Source organism: Equus caballus, chromosome 1, assembly GCF_041296265.1.
Source record: "Equus caballus isolate H_3958 breed thoroughbred chromosome 1, TB-T2T, whole genome shotgun sequence".
NCBI lineage: Eukaryota > Metazoa > Chordata > Mammalia > Perissodactyla > Equidae > Equus > Equus caballus.
The window spans coordinates 139,754,812-139,775,975 of record NC_091684.1 but is presented as its reverse complement, the minus strand read 5'-3'; the positions used below and the strand labels follow the sequence as shown (position 1 = coordinate 139,775,975).

Genomic DNA, 21,164 nt, shown 5'->3' with positions numbered 1-21,164 from the left:
CATTACTGACAATTTTTCATACAGTAAGTATTAAATTATGGACCCTGAATGGACTGTTGTCATAAAATACCAAGATGATCAGGTAAATGAACATTTAATTCTTATCAGTAATTCTGGATCACTGACAAGATATATTCTTATATAGGCTTTTTACTGAAATATTCCATATCCTAATCAATTTTCATTTTGATTAATTTCCTAATGCTTTTGGCAAACTTCTATTTTCAAATTATTTGAGGTAAGCACAGCATTAAGATCCACTGAAGGTGAAAAGCATGTAACCTAGCTCTCACCCTGCTGAAATCATCAACATTTTCTAGTATAATTTAAACCATCTGTCTTAGATTTTCAAAAGTAACTTTCCATTCTTTGTATGAAGAAAATATACAAGTGGAAATTCTTATTTTTTCCCTGGTATTTTAGTAATGGGAAAATTAAAGAAAACAACCACCTTAACCTCTTTTTGGATTTTATGATTCTAAAATGGTTCTATGAAAATATGACAGATGTAAAATATAAATTTTATAAATCTCTCATTAGGTTTCTAACAAATTTTGCTTTAATGTTCATTTGCCTTTGAGATTGTAAAAACTTTCAGTTAGATAAAAGAAACACTAACCTTTCAAAAGTAAGGCAAAATAATTGGAATCCTTTTCTCAGATTAAATTACTTTTCTAATTAAGTTATACACTTACATTTTGCCAATTGCTGGTGCAAATTATTCAGTGTGTTCATCAGATTTTTACATGGTTTCTTTGGAAGTATCTTCCAGGCTACATTTTTCTTGTCACCAGGTCTGAGATTAAATGACAACAATAATATATTTGTTAAATGGACTCTTGGGGGGGGGTTATATACCTGTTACACATGAAAAAGGGAAAAAAGAAACAAATTCAACAAAAAACACATACAAAACAGTCTAGTTAACAGAAGAAAGTACTACAGGGGTAAATTGGGATGTTTAATATTTAAAAATTAATTTAGATGAGAGTAAAATCTTGTATTAAATACAGCTCAAAAATTTCTAATCATGTCAGTACTGAGTAAATTCCATTTGTACTGGAATTGTGCTAATCACTACAAAGCTTAATGTGGTGGTCATTACTCTTAAACTCCATTTAAGAGTCATTAGACACCTAAACATTGGGAAAATCCTATTCTGAGGAGATTTGTAGAAAACTGTAGAAGCATTGTAGGAGACTTTCAATGAACTTATGATCCATAAAGCTTATCAAAATACTCTGGTGTCTTTAGTTTCTTAGTTTCCTAAAATTATAAGTAAAATTTATTTCTTTCAGGAAAAAAAAACCCTAATATTAAATTATTTGAATGAAGTATAACATTCCAAGGTACTTTTATAACAAAAAAAGAGGCTATCTGCTTGAAAGTGAATCTTGGTTTCTACAAGGAACTCCTATAATCTCCTTTATTATAACTATTACAACAACACAGTTGCTCTTTAAACTATATATGGGGTAGGAGAAGAAAAGAACATGGTGATAAAACACTATAAAGCTTTTGGACTTTATAGCTTTGTTGATTCCATTCTTTATTTATTAAATCTTTTTTCTATTTCAAAAGCAATGACTACTCGTTTTAGAAAACTTGAAAAATATGGAGAAAAAGGAGAAGAAAAGTAAATCGCTCATGTTCTAACCATCAACAACAACACAGCACAGATGTGCAGTGGAACTTGCTAAACTTTTTTTTATGTTTCCTAAACTTCCCACAGAACAAAAAGGGCAAATATCACTTTGAAAACTAAACAAAGGAAAAAGAGTGGACGGGAAAGCTTAAGCTGACAAAGAACAACTATCTTGGAATCTATCCTATGTTTCCATAAATGAGAATAAAAATTTAGACAGGGCAGGGTCAAATTGCAGACGTCCTGCTATGAAGGTTTTATTTCACTCATAATGTGACCAGGAGCATGGAATAATGTATTACAGCGAGAACATAACGTAGAAACCCTTTTTACATTATTTTCTTGATAAAACTTTGCTATATGGCACCATGTCCAATGTGCCTCATCATTCACTGTGTGCACACCTGCCTTGCGAGACTAGATTAGGAGCAATTTAAGAGAAAGGAGTGCGCTTGGTTTGCCTTTTTATTCGCCGTGCCTAGCAAGGAAGAGTGCTCAAGACGTGTCTGTAGTAGGGGCCAGCACCAAGGTACAGTAGGTTAAGTTTGGCACTCCACTTTAGCAGCCTGGGTTTGCAGGTTCAGGTTCTGGGAGTGGACCTACACCACTCATCAGCCATGCAGTGGTGGTGACCCACACATAAATAGAGGAAGACTGGCACAGGTGTTAGCTCAGCGCTAATCTTCCTCAAGTGAAAAAAAAGATTGGCAACAGATGTTAACTCAGGGCAAATCTTCCTTGCGAAAAAAAAGATTTATCTGTTGCATAAATGAATGAACAGTATCTTGGTATCATTTCATCACATCTACCTACATAATTTCCTCTTCTTGCCCTTACTACCTTTAACTTGGCTGGGTAGGAGTTTAATCCAGTACCTGAATTCAGATCTGTGATAGCCATGTGCATTTTTATTCATGATCACTTCCATTTACAAGATTACTATTACATAAATAGTTAGCCAATAATTAGTGGCAGAAGTATTAGTTTTGGAGCCAGAAAGTGATGGTTGCAAAATCTAGTTCTGGCAGATTAAGCTATGTGCCTTTTGATAAATTACTTAAAAATCTAAGCTTTGGTTTCCTTATCTGTCAGAGGGATTAATAAAAACTACCTCACAGAATATAGGGAACAATATGAAATAATTTAAGCTATGCATACAGCTTTACACCTAGCACATATCAGACATTAATTTCCCTTTCCTCAGAAACTTCTTGACATTCATAACATACTCTGTATTTTATATGTGTCTAAGACTCAGAGAGGGAAAAGGAAACCACAAATTCCATAACTCAGGATTTGTTTTTTTTTCAAATTTCAGGGCAAGACACCAAAAATTCTGGATGAAGGAAAGTAGAAAGCTGTTAGTTCACTAGTTTAGTTCTCCCATAGGTTTGGAAGGGTGATAATATGAAGAAGGAAGACTACTGATTAGTGCAAATAACTCACGTTTCTTATATTCTTTAACTCATTTGTGACCAAAAAGAAAGATAAAACAATTAGAAGAAAATTTACGTGTGTGTGTGTTTGTGTGTGAGGAAGACTGGCCTTGAGCTAATGTCTGTTGCTAATCTTCCTCTTTTTCCTTGAGGAAGACTGACCCTGACCTAACATCTGTGCCAATCTTCCTCTATTTTGTATGTGGGACGCTGCCACAGAATGGCTTGATGAGCAGTATGTATGTCTGTGCCTGGTATCCAAACCCATGAACTCCAGGCTGAAGTGGAGTGCACAAACTTAACCACTACACACCAGGCCAGCCCCAAGAAAAAAATTCTTATAACAAATTGAGGGAAAGCATAAAAAGAGGGAAAATGCAACTTATTACCATAATAAATACAGTATTTACTCATTTACCACCCTTAATTTCAATTTTTAATAACACTATGTCATGTAATATTAACAACTGGCAAAGAAAAGAGATACTACTTTAATATTTAAAGAATTAAATATTCTTGGTAAAGAATCTTTGACTCTACTGCTTTCTGACTGCATGCATGCTTTATAATAGAAAACTATTTTTTTTACGAAACTTTTCTAATGGTTTAGGCAATTGAGGTTTTGACATATGTCAATAGCAGAATTAACGCAAAATTTCAGAATGAAATCAAAAGGCTTTAATATGAAACAGGCTTATTAAAAAAATGGAGAAAAATCTATTTCACATATGCATATTTAAGCTGTAAAAGGTATTCTAGCTTCTGGACTTTATTGATAGACTAACATTTATTTTAAGTATGTCCTGTGGAGGCAATGTGGTCACTGCATCAATTTCCTCTTCCATGAATAGCTTAAGTATGATTAAACTGAAAATAAAGGATACAAGAGAAACATTGAATTATAAAAAAAGCTATAAAACATATAGCTCCAGTAGCTACAACTTAGATATTATTCCAATATAGAGGGAAATTTATAAAATCCTTACATTCCTTGAGTATAAAAGTGATAAAATTATGCATTATTTAAAACATTATGTTAATTTTGCTATGAAGTATTATTATTCTAGTAGTATTACAGAAGACTAGAAATGAGATTGAAATATTAATCAAGGAATAGTATTTCAATTCAATTCATGATTTCACCCTTACTCATCGGACTAAAGGGAAATAAACCTTTTCTATTTCTAACCTCAATTTCCCTTCTGCTAAATTTCTAAGTAAGCATAAGATGAGAATGTTTCTCTAATATTTAAAGATCTGAGGATTAAAGGTATATTTTCCTTCCAATAAAATCTTCTCTGATATCCTAAATCTATCCCATTGAAGTACAGTAAGAGCTCATTCAAAGATGGTAATAACCTCAAATATAAAAACAATATAGATCAAAAGAATTCTAATTAGCACTTATAAAATATACAATTACCTAAATATACTATTAAGTTGTAAATTATTGGGTGTAGAATCACTAAAAGGTACTTACTGAGAAATGGTATTGGTATCCAGGTCAACACAACTAACATCTGGTGGAGGGTCATAGAGATCAAAGTATCTTGAATCAATTCCTACTATGAATGGACATGGTGCACTCAAGACATCTGCTAAAGCCAGCGGGCACAGAGGAACATACGGGCATGGCCAGTGAAAAGGGAAAATCATCTTGAATAAACAAAAGATGGGAGAATATTTACCTGTTTGACATTGAAGCATAATTTATCAGCACATGTAAAAAATTGTCTTTTAAATATTTATACCTAATGCCTAACACTTGATAATGAATTAAATAATTAGTACTAGCGTTAATGGTCGGAAAATTAAAATTGTTTTCATACCATAAAAATTCATTACTCTCTGAATTTTAGTTAAGCATTACAATAGCTTTAAACTATATGAATAAATGAAGTTTAAAATGAAAGTGACTGCCAATAAGAAACTGTGATACTCACAGACACTAATGCTTCTGTCACACTAGTAAGCACGGAAGGCCGTAAGGAATGGATGAGAATCTTATGTTCTGTTACTGCAAACACCAGTAGTGTCACAGCATTTTCAGGGCCTAAATTCTGAAGCAGTGTTGAAAACTTGCCACCACTGTCAAACCAAACAAAAAATATGTAACAAAAAAAATAAATATCCAAACACCTAATTATCCAAAAGAATGGAAAAAAGTTCATGATTAGGGTAGGATTTGTATTAGATGTTCAAATTTAGATGTGATAGAAATATACTACGAAAACCATGAAGTTTTATGAGGTTTCAAAATCATCTGATTCTTCTGTATTGTATTCAATATGCAAATGAAAAGTCATCTGCTTCATTTTATATAAAAAGATATGCCATGTAGATAATGTTCAAATAAAGAATTCAATTTACAAGAAGGATGCTCTGGTTGAAAGCAAATCCTTTAATGGAAGTTTTTTTTAACCTAACTCATCTTCCACTGTAATTATCAGAAAAATTACATGACTTACAGGTCCACCTCCTTTAGGGTAAATACATATCTTTAAATGTTGATTTACAAATAGATAGATTATCTTTACTACTGTAATGATAAGAGTAAGATGAAATCAAGAGCTAACAAGTGATGATATACATATACAAAGCAAATAAATAACCAAAACTTAGATATTCTGTATGGTAACAAAATACTGTGTTAACCATGTAAATAATTCACTAAGCCAACCAGTATGTTGTCTATATAATGCTAAACAATTGGCTTCACTGAATTAACTTTTTTAAAGTAAAGCAAAACTATCAACAAAAGTCTCTCGGAAAAATGAAAACATATGTCCACAAAAAACTTGTGCATGGTCACAGCAGCATTATTCATAGTAGCCAAAAACTAGAAACAACCCAAATGTCCATCAACTGATGAATGGATAAATAAAATGTGGTATCTCCATATACTGGAATATTTGTTGGAAACAAAAAGGAAAGAAATAGTGATACACACGACAACATGGATGAACCTTGGAAACATTATGCTAAGCAAAAGAAGCCAAAGACAAAGGCCACATATTACACGATTCTGTTTCTATGAAATGTTCAGAATAGACAAATCTGTAGGACAGAAAGTAGATTAGTGGTTGCCGAGGGCTGAGGAGGTGTATGTGTATGTTTGTAGAGGGATGAGAGGAATGAGGGAAGAGTAACTGCTAAAGGGTACAGGGTTTCTTTTTCGAGAAACGAAAATGTTCTAAAATTGATTATTATGATACCTGGAGACTCTGTGAACATAATAGTGAATTGTACAATTTAATTGGGTGAATTGTATCATACGTGAATTATTTATCAATAAAATTGTTAACAAAAAATTTTTTTAAAAAGGCCTTTTGAGTAACTGAGAACGATTTTTACATAGCTCAGTCCGTATTTCTAGTTTATCTTCAGCTCAAACCAAAGGTTAATAAAACACTGGTCACTGTAGGCTGAGACCTAGTGATGAAATAATCTGCAATTCTTACAAAATTAATGTCAAAGATGGCAGCTGTCTCCCTTAGGTATGTGCTACAAAATAATTATACTGTAATTATTTCTCTGCTAGAAATATCACACAGCTAATTAAGTCACAAGAAATAATACTTTAGAAAAAACTTATTTCATAATTTCTCTGAACTTTTAAGGTGATGAAATATATTGTTCTATTCCATAGTTTAATATTATAAGTATCTATTTGGCGGTTAGAGCTAAAATTAACTGCATTTGAACGTTCTTCAGAGGATATTTAGAGCTAAAGATAATTCTTTTCACAGTCTACAGACATTTATACCTATTTATGTAATAGTAAGTACTTGATGATAATAAATGGATACACAAAACACCAGACTCTATTGTAAAAGTTTTTCTTTTTTCTTTCTTTAAGAACTTTAATTTAAATATTAAGTAAAGGGAATTTAAGTAAGAAGCAGTTAAAGGAGAAATATTTCCATCAACACTTGAAATTTTACCTAGGAAAGAGAGAAAATATTTGAATGTTACTTTAGCTCACACTAGATTTGGAGAAACATGAATAGAAAGGAAGTTTTACTTGCCTTAGTGGAAGAGGTGAAGAAACAGGCTGACTGAGAATCAGATTATCATGCGGTGATAACTGAAAAAAGATTTAAAATAAAGTATTTTAAATATGAAGATGAACTTTAAAATACCTTCTTTTTTTTTTCTCTTTTTTTGCTGAGGAGGATTAGCTCTGAGCTAACATCTCTTGCCAATCTTCCTCTTTTTGCTAAGGAAGATTTGCCCTGAGCTAACATCTCTTGCCAATCCTCCTCTTTTTGTACGTGAGCTGCCACGACAGCATGGCTACTGATGAGTGGTGCAGGTCTGCGCCCAGGAACCAAATCTGAGCCACCAAAGTGGAATGTGCCAAACTTAAATACTAGGCCACCGGGGCTGGCCCAAACAAAACACCACTTTTTGGTAAAAACATAGACTAATGATGATGCCCATGAAGTTTCAATATACCCATTCACCAGTATAGGAACTGTTTATATCACTTATTAAGATCCTGAAAAATATGTTTTGATCACTGACCTCTTCTGAATACTCTCTCTTCTTACTCTGAATCCTCTCTCTTTTTTTCTGTTCCTCAATGGTCCCCTGATGTCATTTAACAAATTTGTGCTTAAAGACTAAGTTATTCATTTAATACCATAAAACCAGGGTTAGCAAACCTATGGCCTCTAGGACAAATGCACAGGTCACCTATTTTTATAAATAAAGTTTTACTGGAACACAGGCATGCTCCTCTGTTTCCGTATTATCTATAGCTGCTTTTGTGCAATAAGAGCAGAGCTGAATAATTTCAACAGAGATGATAGTTTCGACTATCTAAATAAATCTAAAGTATTTACTGTTCGGTCCTCAACAGAAAAAAATTTGTCGACTTTGGCTATAAAACAAATCTTTTACATATATTCAAATTGAGTGTGCTACATATATTCTGACACTAAATACCAAGAAGTAAGATAGGGATGTTATGTGAATATGTAGGCTGATTGAAAAGTTTATCAAAATGATACTTTTCTAGACATTTTAACTGTATCAATATAATAATGTAACTATTCTTATCTACATTTTCAAATTTATGCACATTTCCACAAATTTGTAAATATCTATTTACAAAATGATTTCTAATTTTGAATGATACACTATTAAGGGATGTGATAAATACAGTAAAGCATATATAGTGATAATACATGAGAACATTTTCTTTATATAAATCACTTTATAAATGATGATTAAATAAGCAGACAACTTACACATGAAGAGAACAAACAAAAAAGAAATGTAAACAAGAAGACACATACAGTCAACTGGGCAAAGAGACGGGGAAAATAATTTATGTTCATTTTAAACTTCCCCCTGTCACAAAGACATGAGCACTCCTTCCTGCAATATATGACAACACACAACTTTTCCTTATATTTATTCTAATACACTTAACTTAGGGAAGAAACGCCAAAGGCACAGACAAACCTTCAAACACCGAGAACAAATTTAGTGAAAGAAGTCCCTATTTGTATGTTCAAAATGTCTACTGCTGTCTATTTGTTAACTCTTCAACCCTTTATCTAAGGGGAAACATTAGATGTCTGCTGGGAGGCAATTAATAAAACAATAACAGCTCAAACTCCAACATGAAATGGCATCTAGTTCTCTTTTTTCCTCCACTTAAAACAGTTATTCTTACGTTACACTTTGACGGAGCCAATAATCATTCAACAGGGCACTTATATCAGGAAAATCTTACCTGAACTAAAATCCGTGGCCTCTGAGGAGATGGAAAAGGAACTTTATGCATAAAATGAGAAATATGCCTTAAAAACAAACAAACAAAAACCCAATTGATTCCAAAGTGAATATCATATGCTATAAAGGTCCACATGTCACAAGTCCAAATTGAGTCAAAAGTTTTGTGTACCTATAATTTCGAAATCTCTGCTGCTACGAAAACAAATGAACAAACAACAACCAAAAACCCTTTGTCTCATTAAAGTTGCTTCTACCTAAATCCAATCACTTTTCATAACAATAGTTGCTCACAATCAATAATGTTTATATTTTTACTGTCTCAAAAGCCATTCTAACTTTTACCTCTCCCTAAGTAGATAATCTACAACATATCAGAGATGTGGACATTACCAAAGAGGCTAACTCTTACATTTGCAATATATTTTTTAGTCAATTGCTCATATTTTAAAAGTGAAACAACCAGAGTACTCCAGAAAAATTAACCATTTCTAAAAGATGAACAATATACTTTCTATTAACAATAGGTTATAGGTTAAAAATTCTATTATTGATTTTATGGGTTTTTTCCCAGAAGAAAATGAACAAAAAGCTAGATTGATGAGTTCTTTGAACACTACGGAAAAGAAAAAGGCAATAGTGAAAATCCTTTTTTTAAGGAGTAAGTTATTTTATTACTGCATTACTTTTAAATGTTATTTCAAAATCATGTTGGTTTCACAACTGAGTTAATTTCAACTAGACAGAGAACAGAAGAGAAATTTTTTTATTTTACAAACATGTTTTGACTGCTTCCTATGTATAAGAAAAACACTGCCAGACATGATGGGAATTATAAAAAAGGCATATACTCCCAGTTTCTACTATTGAGGTACTCACAATCTAAGAAAAAAAGATAAGGGGAATGAGTTCCAGAGGACACACATCCGCTTGAATTATCTGAAGTAGTCAGAACAGCAGAAAACAAAGTGTTTGTTCCACAAACACCTAAAGAGCCCCAAGACTCATTCAGGGAGGATTTGCAACGTCAAAACTATTTTCTTTTTTGAGGAAGATTAGCCCTGAGCTAACATCTGCTGCCAATCCTCCTCTTTTTGCTGAGGAAGTCTGACCCTGAGCTAACATCCATGCCCATCTTCCTCTACTTTATATGTAGGATGCCTACCTCAGCATGGCTTGCCAAGCAGTGCCATGTCCAGACCCGGGATCCCAACTGGTGAACCTGGGGCCGCCAGAGTGGAACATGCACACTCACCTGCTGCACCACCGGGTCAGCCCCTAAAAGTATTTTTATAATAATACTAAGACACCATTTGCCTTTTTCACTGTGTTTATATTTGCACTGATGGTACAAAAACATTGTGGATAAAACTGTTGGCACCTTATTATGAATCAAGGTAGTGGCACCAAACTGTATTAGTAATTGTATTTAGTTTCACTTACGAATGTCTTTGATGAAGCAGTAAACATTATTAATTTTATTAAATTCTGATCCTGCAGCGTACACTTTTTAAAATACCCTACGTGACAACAGGGGAAGTACGCATAAAGCACTTCTGCTGCATAAAAAGTAAGATGGTTGTCTCAAGGAAAAGCAGCTGGGATTTTTTTCCCCCTATAGAATACCATTTTTCCTTGAAAGAACAATTGACAAATTAAGGTTATCCAATGTTGGATATTCAGCAGATATTTTCCATATAAAAATGAATGAAGTGAGCCTACTGCTTCAAGAAAAATAACTCACAGTACTTGTCGCCAATAATTAAATTCAAACTTTCAAGGAAAAATTAGAATTTCGCCACCATGAACTGGACAATTTCTCAATACTCAGAAATCTCTCTGATGAGACAGGGATGATATTAACAAATGTGATTTTTTAATATTGATAATTAAAAGTATCTTTGTTAACTCAGTGAACCAGTATTTTATAAATGACCAATATACAATGCCACAAAGTCATGCAGGTGCAAAAGTTCCACTCAAAGAGTGAGACAGACCAATAGAATTTAATGTAACAGAGAAAGAAAGTTCATTGCTAAAGTTTTAGATTCCACATTGCAAATAACCTGTAATAAACTCCACTTGCCAAGTTTTGGTGCAGTGTCAAAAAAGAAAATCCACAATTTTCAGAAAAGGCTATTCAAATGCCCTCCCTTTTCCACCTACACATCTGTGTGAGGCCAGGTCTTTTTCATATACCACAACCCAAACAACATACTGCAACATACTGAATGCAGAAGCATATATGAGAACCTTGCTGTGTTCAATTAAGCCAGACATCAGAAATTTACAAAAATGTAAAACAACATCGATCTTCTCACTTTTTTTTTGTTTCAGAAAAGTTACTTTTTAAAAAAATACATTTATGTTAACATGTAATGGTTTTTTGTTTTTTTTTTAAACAAATTAATACTTTTAAAGTTCTCAGTTTTAATTTCTATTATAGTAAATTTTGACAGATACAATACATAAAGAAAAGCTTTTCGGGGTCCTCATTTTTTTTAAGAGTATAAAGGGGTCCTGAGACCAAAAAACTTAAGAATTGCTGCATTAGAATACTGAGATGAGAGTAGAAAAGTAGAAGGAAAAATTAAAGAGTAATATTGTACACTGAATGTTCCTATGATAACTCTATCACTTTCTAACTGTCGTTAAAGTCAGAGAATTCTGCCCAAGAACACAAAAGAGCTAAAGTGATAAATGGTATAAAATAAACAACAGTCAAATAGACAATGGAGATATTTAGATCTCATTTGCATCAGAACTTACTGCATGAAACTATTATTCAGTTTTAGTGATCTGAGAGCAAATCATTAAAATTTTTTTAAAAAAGAATAAATTTATCTAATTTTTCCTTTAAATTCATGATATCTAAAATAGTAATGAATTTTTTTGGGGTGTGTGTGTGTGTGTGTGTGTGTGTATAAGGAAGACTGGCCTTAAGCTAACATCTGTCGCCAATCTTCCTCTTTTTGCTTGAGGAAGATTGTTGCTGAGCCAACATCCACGCTCATCCTCCTCTACTTTATGTGGGATGCCAGCACAGCGTGGCTTGACAAGTGGTGCTAGGTCCATGCCCAGGATCCAAACCTGCGAACCCCAGGCCGCCAAAGTGGAGCATGGCAAACTTAACCAGTATGCCACTGGGCTAGCCTCCAGTAAGAAATATTTTTAAAGGTCCATAATAAACCCAAATTATATGTAAAATAAGAATTACAAAGACAGTAAAAAAATTTCTAATTAGGATCTCCAAACTTCACAAGAACATCAAAAAATGAAACATTTATTTCATTTTGTTAGAGATAAAATGATTTAAAATAATATGATTGTAAAAACATAATAGAGAAATATTACCTGATTGAAACAACCAAACTCTTTTTTTCAAATAACTCTTGAGAAATCTAGTCTCCACACAAAATTTATTCAATTACCAGTACAAATATACCACATTTAATAGAAAGATGTGCCAAATTTTGAACCAAGAAGGTTTCTAACTTACTTCTCAATTGGAAGGACATGAGGTCCAGAGATGGAGTAACGATACAAAAAGGTCAGAAACTTCCTGAATGCATCAAAAAAAGGCCAGTGAGAAAGAAGACAGATGCATTTATTAGTGTGAATTGTTTTGGAACTATCAGACTTCCCATCTGCCGATGAAGCTAAACCCAAAAGAAGTCTCTGTTTTTCTGTGAGATTCTCCTCAGAGTATGGTTCATAAAACTGAATAGCAGCACCATAGACCTGGAAAACAAGTAATGCATTTAATAAATTCACTTTATATCATTTATTCAAATCACATCAGTACTTAAATATTTAATGGTGAGCCATTACAAGCCAGGCCTTTAAGAGCCATTCTATACCTATGAGCCAGGCAAGGTGCCAGGTACCAGGAACATAGTGGTAAACAGATATCACTCTTGCTTTCTTGAAGTACATTAAAAAAAACTACACAGTGCTACTCTTACATCTCTTTTTATTGAAAAAAAGTGTTTTAATTAAATTGCATTTGTTTTTGTAAAGAGTGAAAGTAATTGGTCAATATTCTCGAGAAGAAAATAATTGAAAATAATTAGTAGACAGAGGGACAAAATTTTAGATAAAGTACTAATTCTGGCTTTAGGCAATTCACTGAGTTTCTCTGGACCTCAATTTCCCAACCTATAAAATGAAGATGCTAGACTAGATGATTTCCAAGGTCCTTGCTAACTATAATAGTCCATGATTCTAAATAGCATTGAATATTTAACAATGTCTTTTGTATTACTTTCAAAGCTTCTGTATCATAGAAAATGGAGCAGTGAAGGATCATCATTTGATGAAAAAAATCTTTCACCATATTCACAGAAAAACCATTTGAGTATACGGGACAGAATGAAAATTCTTGTTTCCTATGTCTCTGGATACAGTTATTTTAAACCAAGCGGAAGAGGTATGTATAATAGATTCAATTTAACCAGTTTTTTTTTCTACTGTTCCTTGCATTACATGAAACTTAAGATATGAAATGTACAAGAAATTTTCAGATATCATTTGTTAAAACACATAGTACCTTTTCAGCTGAGGCTCCAGTTAACACAAATGTAGAAAATACAGGGAGAGGGTATTTGCTATTTGGTGGCCAAGACTCAATAGTTGCACCCATTGGTAAACAAAATAGGGGAACAGATTCTGGGAGTGAGAATGACTCATAATCTTCTTGAGGATATCTACAAATTAGACCTATAAAAACAACAACAAATATTAGGTCATCATCTTTTGAATTTAGGTGCTCATAATCTGAATGATGCTAAAATGCTTTATTATTTAAAAACATTAGGAAGATCAAAACATTACACATGTGTTCATCAAATAACTCTGCTTCAGTAGGATTCATATAGATTTTAATCCTCAAATATTATAACAACTCATATTAACTGCTTAATTTTATCAAGCTTCATCCACAAAGGCTAAGTAAGGGAAACAAGAAAAGATTATTCTAAAGAAACATGCATAAAAACATGCACACTGGGGCCGGCCTGGTGGCGCAGCAGTTAAGTACACACGTTCCGATTCTCAGCGGCCCAGGGTTCGCCGGTCTGGATCCCAGGTGCAGACGTGGCACCGCTTGGCAAAAGCCATGTTGTGGTAGGCATCCCACATACAAAGTAGAGGAAGATGGGCATGGATGTTAGCTCAGGGCCAGTCTTCCTCAGCAAAAAGAGGAGGACTGGCAGCAGATGTTAGCTCAGGGCTAATCCTCCTCAAAAAACCCCCAAAAAACATGTGCACTCCTAAAATTCAGTTTGTGGTCATGCTACCTTAAAGCATGTGAATATGCCATTTCTTGAAATTTTCAATATGGTTAACTGTACATAACCACTTCATCAGCTCTCAGTAACTTTCCCTCAGGGGTTTTTTAAATATTAAAAAAGATATCCTATAGGAGTGTATATGTAACTTCTAGCACAAATACAAAAAGAATACTCATAAAAAGATGAGTTGCATATTTACAATGTCTTCAGACTAGTATCAACTCAAACCTAGCTTCTGAATAATCCCAGATTATATGAAGATAGAGTTTCAAGGGGCTTATGCTTTTTTGTTAAATAGACTAGTCTAGAAAGTGGTCCAGGCATCTTTTATTGAACACATCCTCCAAGCAGAGTCTTGTACTGGATTTTGTGGGACTAGAAATAGAAAATAGGTTCCGTGACCTTGAACTCTTAAAGTCAAGTGGAAACCATCACTAGACATGACCTTAAAGACAAATGATAAACTAGGAGTATGAGTGGTTGGTCTGCCACTATTATCTGTGTGACTTTGGACAAACCACATACCTATAGGACTATGGTTTTCTCATCTATAAAGTGAGATAAACTAGATACACTAAGGTCCAAGGCAGTGCTAAAATTCTCTAATTATATGCTAGCCAGCCAGTACGTCCCATGAGGATCTAGTTAACTGTCCACTACTCTCTCAGGTCACGAGGTAACAGTGTAGCCTTTAAGTAAGTACAGAAATAGTGATGAATTGTAGATCCTAGAAAATCAAAGGCAGAAGAAAAAGGTCAGAGTCTACGTCACTAATTTTAAAAATAAATGTTTTAAAAGGCTGAATCTGCTCTCTTGTATATAAGACCAGTATGTTTGATATTTTGATGTTTCCGGCAATTGAAAATTTCAACTATGCATTATAAAATCACAAATTAGTTTACAATATTTCAGATTATTATGAAACATAATTACATACGAACTACAGATCTGATTAAATATAAATATTAAAGAAACAATTTAAAAGAAAAATATTCTTTCCACATTTTCTACTGATTTAAAAACTTATTAGTTATCTATTTAAACCTAATGTTTAAAAAACCCTGCCTTCTTTCAAAATTAATCTTCCATTAAGTATCCAATAAATGTATGGATGAAGACAAAACAGAATCAAAAGACATGGGTTTTAGTCCCAGTCCTGACACTAACATATGGTAAGATGTTTTTTTTTCTTTACTCTTATTGGCCCCCACAATACATTTCTATATGAAGAATTACATGAAAAATTATACTTACCAGCTTTATAAGATATAGTGTTAGTCTTTGCCACCGATTTTTTATAACATAAGTACACTGCTGGTCCCCACTGAATTAAAAAAAAAGGAAATACTTAATTTTAAAAGGTAGTAATTTAATAAAATGGAAGCTCTTTGATCTCTCCAGTATATATTATCTAAGATGTAGTAACAGATTTCTCTCTGTTAGCTACTTTCAGCTGGTTATTTTGTCATCATTTTCTTAGAGTTATTGATCATTTTTCTTTCAGAAGTAAAATTTAACATTCTTTTCCCTTACAACAGCAATAACATGAGGAAAACTTGACGCTTTAAGGCAAACTAAGCCACAACAATTTAGATTTTATTCTAAGTCCAACCTTTGGGCAAAAATGATAAACTAAGAAATATCTACTCATGTGCATACCTTCCTTTTGATTCCACAACCCCTTTCAGATATTGCCAGATTTTTTCTGCAACTCTTCATACCAAAACTTAAGAGTTGTAATTTGCCATATCCATTTCCTTATCTCCCATTTTCTCCTGAATCCATTCCAAATCAGATTGTATCCCACCATTCCCTTAAAGAACACTGTAACAACTTTTATGATGCCAAATCTAACAGCTGATTCCTACTCTTCATCTTATTAAATCTCTCAGCAGATTTTGACACCACTAATGACTCCCTTCCTGAAACATTTTCTTTTCTCAGCTTTTGAGGTATCACACTCTCCTGGTCCCTCCTCACCAAATGTCCAGCCACTACTCAGTCTCCTTTGTGTCATCCTCTCTCTTTTCTTGATCACTAAATGTGATATCTTCTTTACTTTCTCTTAATGATCTCATATATTCAGTCCCACGGTTCTAAATAACAGCTACTCTCAAAGGAGTCTCAACTTCTAGTGCCAGCTTCAACTGAGATGGGGAAGATTGTGGGTAAAGGAGATTTTGGGGTGAAGAAAAGGAGTTCAGTTTTAGACATATTAAGTTTGTTGGTTTTTTGTTTGTTTTTGGTGAAGACGATCAGCCCTGAGCTAACATCTGTTGCCAATCCTCCTCTTTTTGCTTGAGGAAGATTGTCCCTGAGCTAACATCTGTGCCAATTTTCCTCTATTTTGTATGTGGGATGTCACCACAGCTTGGTTTGATGAGCAGTGTGTAGGTCCATGCCCGGGATCCGAACTTGTGAACCCTGGGCTGCTGAAGCAGAGCATGTGTACTTAACCACTATACCACTGGGTTGGCCCCTAGACATATTGTTTGAAATATCTATCAGATATCCAAGTGAAGAATCAAATGGAGCTAAACTGAGAGGTCTAAAATGAAGATATAACTGGGAGATGTCACCACTTGACATTAGGTGGTGACAGATATATTCACATAGCACACTTCCTCACCTCCTTTAGATATCAACTCAAATATTGCTTCATTAGAGAGCCCTTCTTTCATCAGCTTATATCCACCTCCCTCTACCCTGCCCAGTCCTCCTTGTCAACTCTGTCTTGCTTTTTTCCTTCACAGCACTTATAATCCATTTAGCGTTCTGTATATTTTCTTATTTATTATCTTCCTCCCACCACTAGAATATAAGTTTACTATGATAAGGGTTTTGTTTTGTTTACTGCTGTATCTGCAGCACCGAAAACAGTGCCTGTTATGTAGCAATGCTTAATATTTGTTAAATGAATGAATGTGAGAGGATGTGTCTGTGCATACATGACAGAGAGTGCCTGCACAAACCAGTATATGAGGACGGATTCACAGCACTAAAGACAAATATAGAGAGAAAATAAACTTACTTTAAGAAATACTTTCTAAATATTAAGTGCCTACTATAAGAAACACCCATTTATTCTTTAAACTATGCTCATTGCTGTGTTGGGATTTCATTTTTATAAGTGTTTTCATATTTTTGCATCAAAGGAATAAATGCATAAAAGTCAAGTGGATGTTATGAAGGTAGGCAAACTGGACTTTTAGTTTATCAGGTGGGTAAAATACTTATTAAAAAAAAGGGCCCTCTATTGAAAAGTCTCAACTCCAGTTCCAAATAAGCCAGACCGGTAGAGATAACAAAAAACCTTTAATGAACCTTTGTGATGATAAAAAGGTACATGACCATTTGGATATGGTAGAAACCAAAAGGAATATTCTAAAATGAATAACAGGGACTTTGAGATATAGCAAAAGTTATGGGGCTCTGGAGGAAAAGAACCATGGACATCAAAACTATAAGAGGGTTTTCAAAATTTTTTCACACACAAGGTTCAGCAAAAAAGAAAGCAGGAGGAGCCATTGTTCTAAAAATACTTTACATGTTTAACCTATAAAATATCCATATGGTGGTTTACCACGGCAAAAAGATACTTTCAGATGCATTTTTTTTTTCAGGAATTAGGCACATGATTTAATTACTTGCTTTGTTAATAATTACTTTTCTAAACAAACTTGCTGAATCAAATACTGACACTCTTGAAAGGTTGTAAAACAACAGCTATTTAGATAGAATATAAAAAAAAATACTCTCAATGAGTCAAAACCTGAGAACATAGTCCCAAATTTGCAAGAATTAGCTGTGTGAATCAAAGCACCAGGACTAAGTATCCTTAACTACAATTTTTGCATTTTTGGACAACATGACTACTTCTAAGTTCTCTTCCAGCTCTAAAATATTATGATTCTATTCTAAATCAAAGTCCAAACCACTTAAGGCTTATGGTTCAAAACTTAAAAACTAATAATTTTGAAAACTCTTTCCATTAGCTTATTAGGGGTACAGATTGGGGTGGATTTTTTTGAGGTCAAAACTGTAAGCCTGGTACAAAAATCATATAGGAACTCAAGAAGAGATTCAACACACATTTTCTCATGTCCATTAGATTAGTTTTTTGGTTTGGTTTTTCTTCTCCTGATTTAGAAACCTAGTAGATAGCCTTCATTCAAGCTACCTAATATTCCAAAATAAGAGTAAGTTATATAGCTATACTCCTGGCTATTATCAACACATCAATAATTTAATCCTAACCACTTTCTGATTCTTTATGTATATATTAGATATACATGAAAATAAATTTTCTACATTGTATGTCTATTTTAGCTTTTCTGAAAGAGAAGGCATTGTACAACTACTCCAAAGATCTAAATTTGCTTTTACTACCACCTATAGTTAATGGAAACAAAGATTGCTAATAGATATAAACCACATGTTGCTTATAAAAAGACATCTACTGCTAAGATCAAGGAAGTTTCTCTACATTCAGGACTGATACTAGATTTAAGAATAAGAAAACAAACATTTTAGAGGTTTTTATTCTTGTAATGTTTCTAAAGAACTTAAGGGGAGCTTAAACACTGGGCAAAAATAAAATTAAAAAAGCTCTTCTTTGCTGTATGTCAATTCTTTCTCAATAAAACAAAAAAAAAAAGAAAGAAAAGCTCTTTCCCAGACATTAAATACACACAAAAGGGAGTGATTAAGCAGAGTTAACCACCGGAGTACTTAATAATTCACATAGCACTTACTATGTGCCAGGCACTATCCTAAGTTCTTTATAAATATTAATTCATTTAATCTTCACAAGAAGCCTGTGAAATAAAGTACTACTTTATCCCTATTTCATGAATGAGGAAACTGAGGCACAAAGAGTCAAGGAACTCGTCCAAGACACACATCTGGAATTCAAACTCAGCAGCTTAGCTGGAGTCCATTCGGTTCACACTATGTTACATTGCCTCTTTATTCTTTTAGTAGAGAATAAATGCTCTCTGACAATACCAGGACCAATGTTTCAGGATAAGAAAAAATAGAAACTCCTTATCTCTGGTTTTAGTTTCAATGCAGTAAGTCTACCTTGAACACTTTGATTAACTAGTAAGACCTAAAAATGGTTCTAATGACATTTTTAATTTATTTTGAATCCAAAACCAACATATCCACAAAATAAATGGAAAATTCACCAATGGGAAAATGGCAAGTATCTGTGAGCCTGTAGAGTCTTGCTAAAATACCAAACCAAATCTGAAATGATGCGAAGCTGGATAGCATATCACGGAAAAGTTCAAAAACCCTTCTTGCCAACACTATCAGTACCACATAAGGCCTGTAAAATTCTATTTGCTACTGTGATCTTCTTCCTCCACCATAATCTCTCCAACTGACACGTCATCACCAAATCAAAACAATACACAAGGATGGCATGAAAGAATAGGACATTCCGTATATGTATGGCTGTTGACCAAAGATGGTCATCTAATTAGAGGTCACATAGCTGCAAATAATTCTTTTAGGATACAATTTAGATTCCGTCAATACCCATTTTTTGAATTACCTATTTAAACATTTTAAACAAAATAATGCTACTACCTTAAAATTGTAGATTTTTCTTAAAGAAAATGTGGAATTCAAAGATGCTTATAGATAACAAGCTAACACATATAGTGTGCTTTCTTATATATGGTGGGACATGGTTTTAAATTCATTTAATCACCTCAGTAGCTTATAAGGTAGATGCTATTATCATTCTCATTTCACAATCATGAAACTGAGGCACAGAGAGGTTAAGTTACCTGCCCAATGTCATACAGTCAGCAAGTGTCAGAGAGAGGATTCACATCCAGATATTCCGGCTCCAGAGTCCATACTCTGAACTACCAGGCTATGCTAATCTTAACCACCACACAGAAGAGATCTATTTTACTATCTTACTGAGGGGGTTAAAAACATTTTCAGGGTCTCAAAATGTGCACTGTATCTAGTCACATATCAATACACTCCAGTTCTTCCTCTTCTAGCTTTATCTAAACCTTCAGTGTTTCTCATGTTGCTAGCTTAAGAGAAGAGAAGATAAATAAGTTTTAAAAATCAACTTCCCAGGCTAGCCCAGTGGCCAAGTGGTTAAAGTTCTGCACACTCCAATTTGGCTGCCCAGGTTCACGGGTTCAGATCCCAGATGCAGACCTACTCCACTCACCAGGCCTGCTGTGGAGGTGTCCCACATACCAGCATTATCAGTAATGGGAAAAACTGGAAATAACTTGTATTAATGATTCATTTGTATTTTTGGGAATACTATACAATCATTAAAAGAATTAAGCAGAGAGTTATATTAACTGATAAAGATGGATAGTGAAAAAAAGCTTATATTAGAATATACAGAAATTTCTAATTTTTGAAAAATAAAGGATGCATTTATCCATATTATATATACTCCACATACGTGCACACAAAAAGATCTGTAAGGACACAAGACAAATCGTTAATTGTTAATTCTGGCAAAGGATTATAAAGGATGGAAGTAGAAACAAGAACTTTCACTTTTTACTTCATAGATCTACAATTTGCTCCCCTTCTCAATTTCTTTTTTTTAAGTACACATTTTTTTCTGAAATTTAAAACAGAAATAAAAGAACAAAGACAATCACAGATCACACATAGCAGTAAGGCCACTGGAAGGACTTTGGCTTTTACTAAGAGTGAGATGGGAAGCCATTAAAGGTTGTAAGCAGAGGAACGATATGATCTAATTTATGTTTTAAAAGGATCACTCACTGCTATGTGAAGAATAGGTTGTAGGAAGCAATGATCAGTTAGACCAGTGGTCTGGCAAACTATGGCCTGAATTTGCCTTGAGGCCTGTTTTTGTATACCTAAGCTAAGACTGGTTTTTACGTTTTTAAAGGGTTGTTTAAAAAAAAAAAAAGATGAATATGCAACAGAAACTATATATGACCCAGAAAACCTAACTTACTCTTTAGCCCTTTATACAAAAGTTTGCCTGACTCCTGAATTAGGAGGCTATTGTAATAATCCTGTTAA

General features: G+C 33.6%; 1 protein-coding gene across 19 annotated transcripts in view; it reads right to left on the bottom strand.

The window, feature by feature from the left end:
• The window catches only part of DENND4A (DENN domain containing 4A), a 109,513-nt gene that overhangs the window by 47,400 nt on the left and 40,949 nt on the right, over nucleotides 1–21,164 (bottom strand). For all 19 annotated transcript variants that reach the window (XM_023655064.2, XM_023655106.2, XM_023655095.2 and 16 more), the window contains 8 exons: nucleotides 15,372–15,441; nucleotides 13,376–13,545; nucleotides 12,326–12,567; nucleotides 8,828–8,894; nucleotides 7,110–7,168; nucleotides 5,025–5,169; nucleotides 4,562–4,737; nucleotides 696–796 (listed from right to left, as the gene is read on the bottom strand). In XM_023655064.2, coding sequence (XP_023510832.1) covers nucleotides 696–796; nucleotides 4,562–4,737; nucleotides 5,025–5,169; nucleotides 7,110–7,168; nucleotides 8,828–8,894; nucleotides 12,326–12,567; nucleotides 13,376–13,545; nucleotides 15,372–15,441 — 1,030 coding nt within the window. The remainder of the gene's footprint in view (nucleotides 1–695; nucleotides 797–4,561; nucleotides 4,738–5,024; nucleotides 5,170–7,109; nucleotides 7,169–8,827; nucleotides 8,895–12,325; nucleotides 12,568–13,375; nucleotides 13,546–15,371; nucleotides 15,442–21,164) is intronic.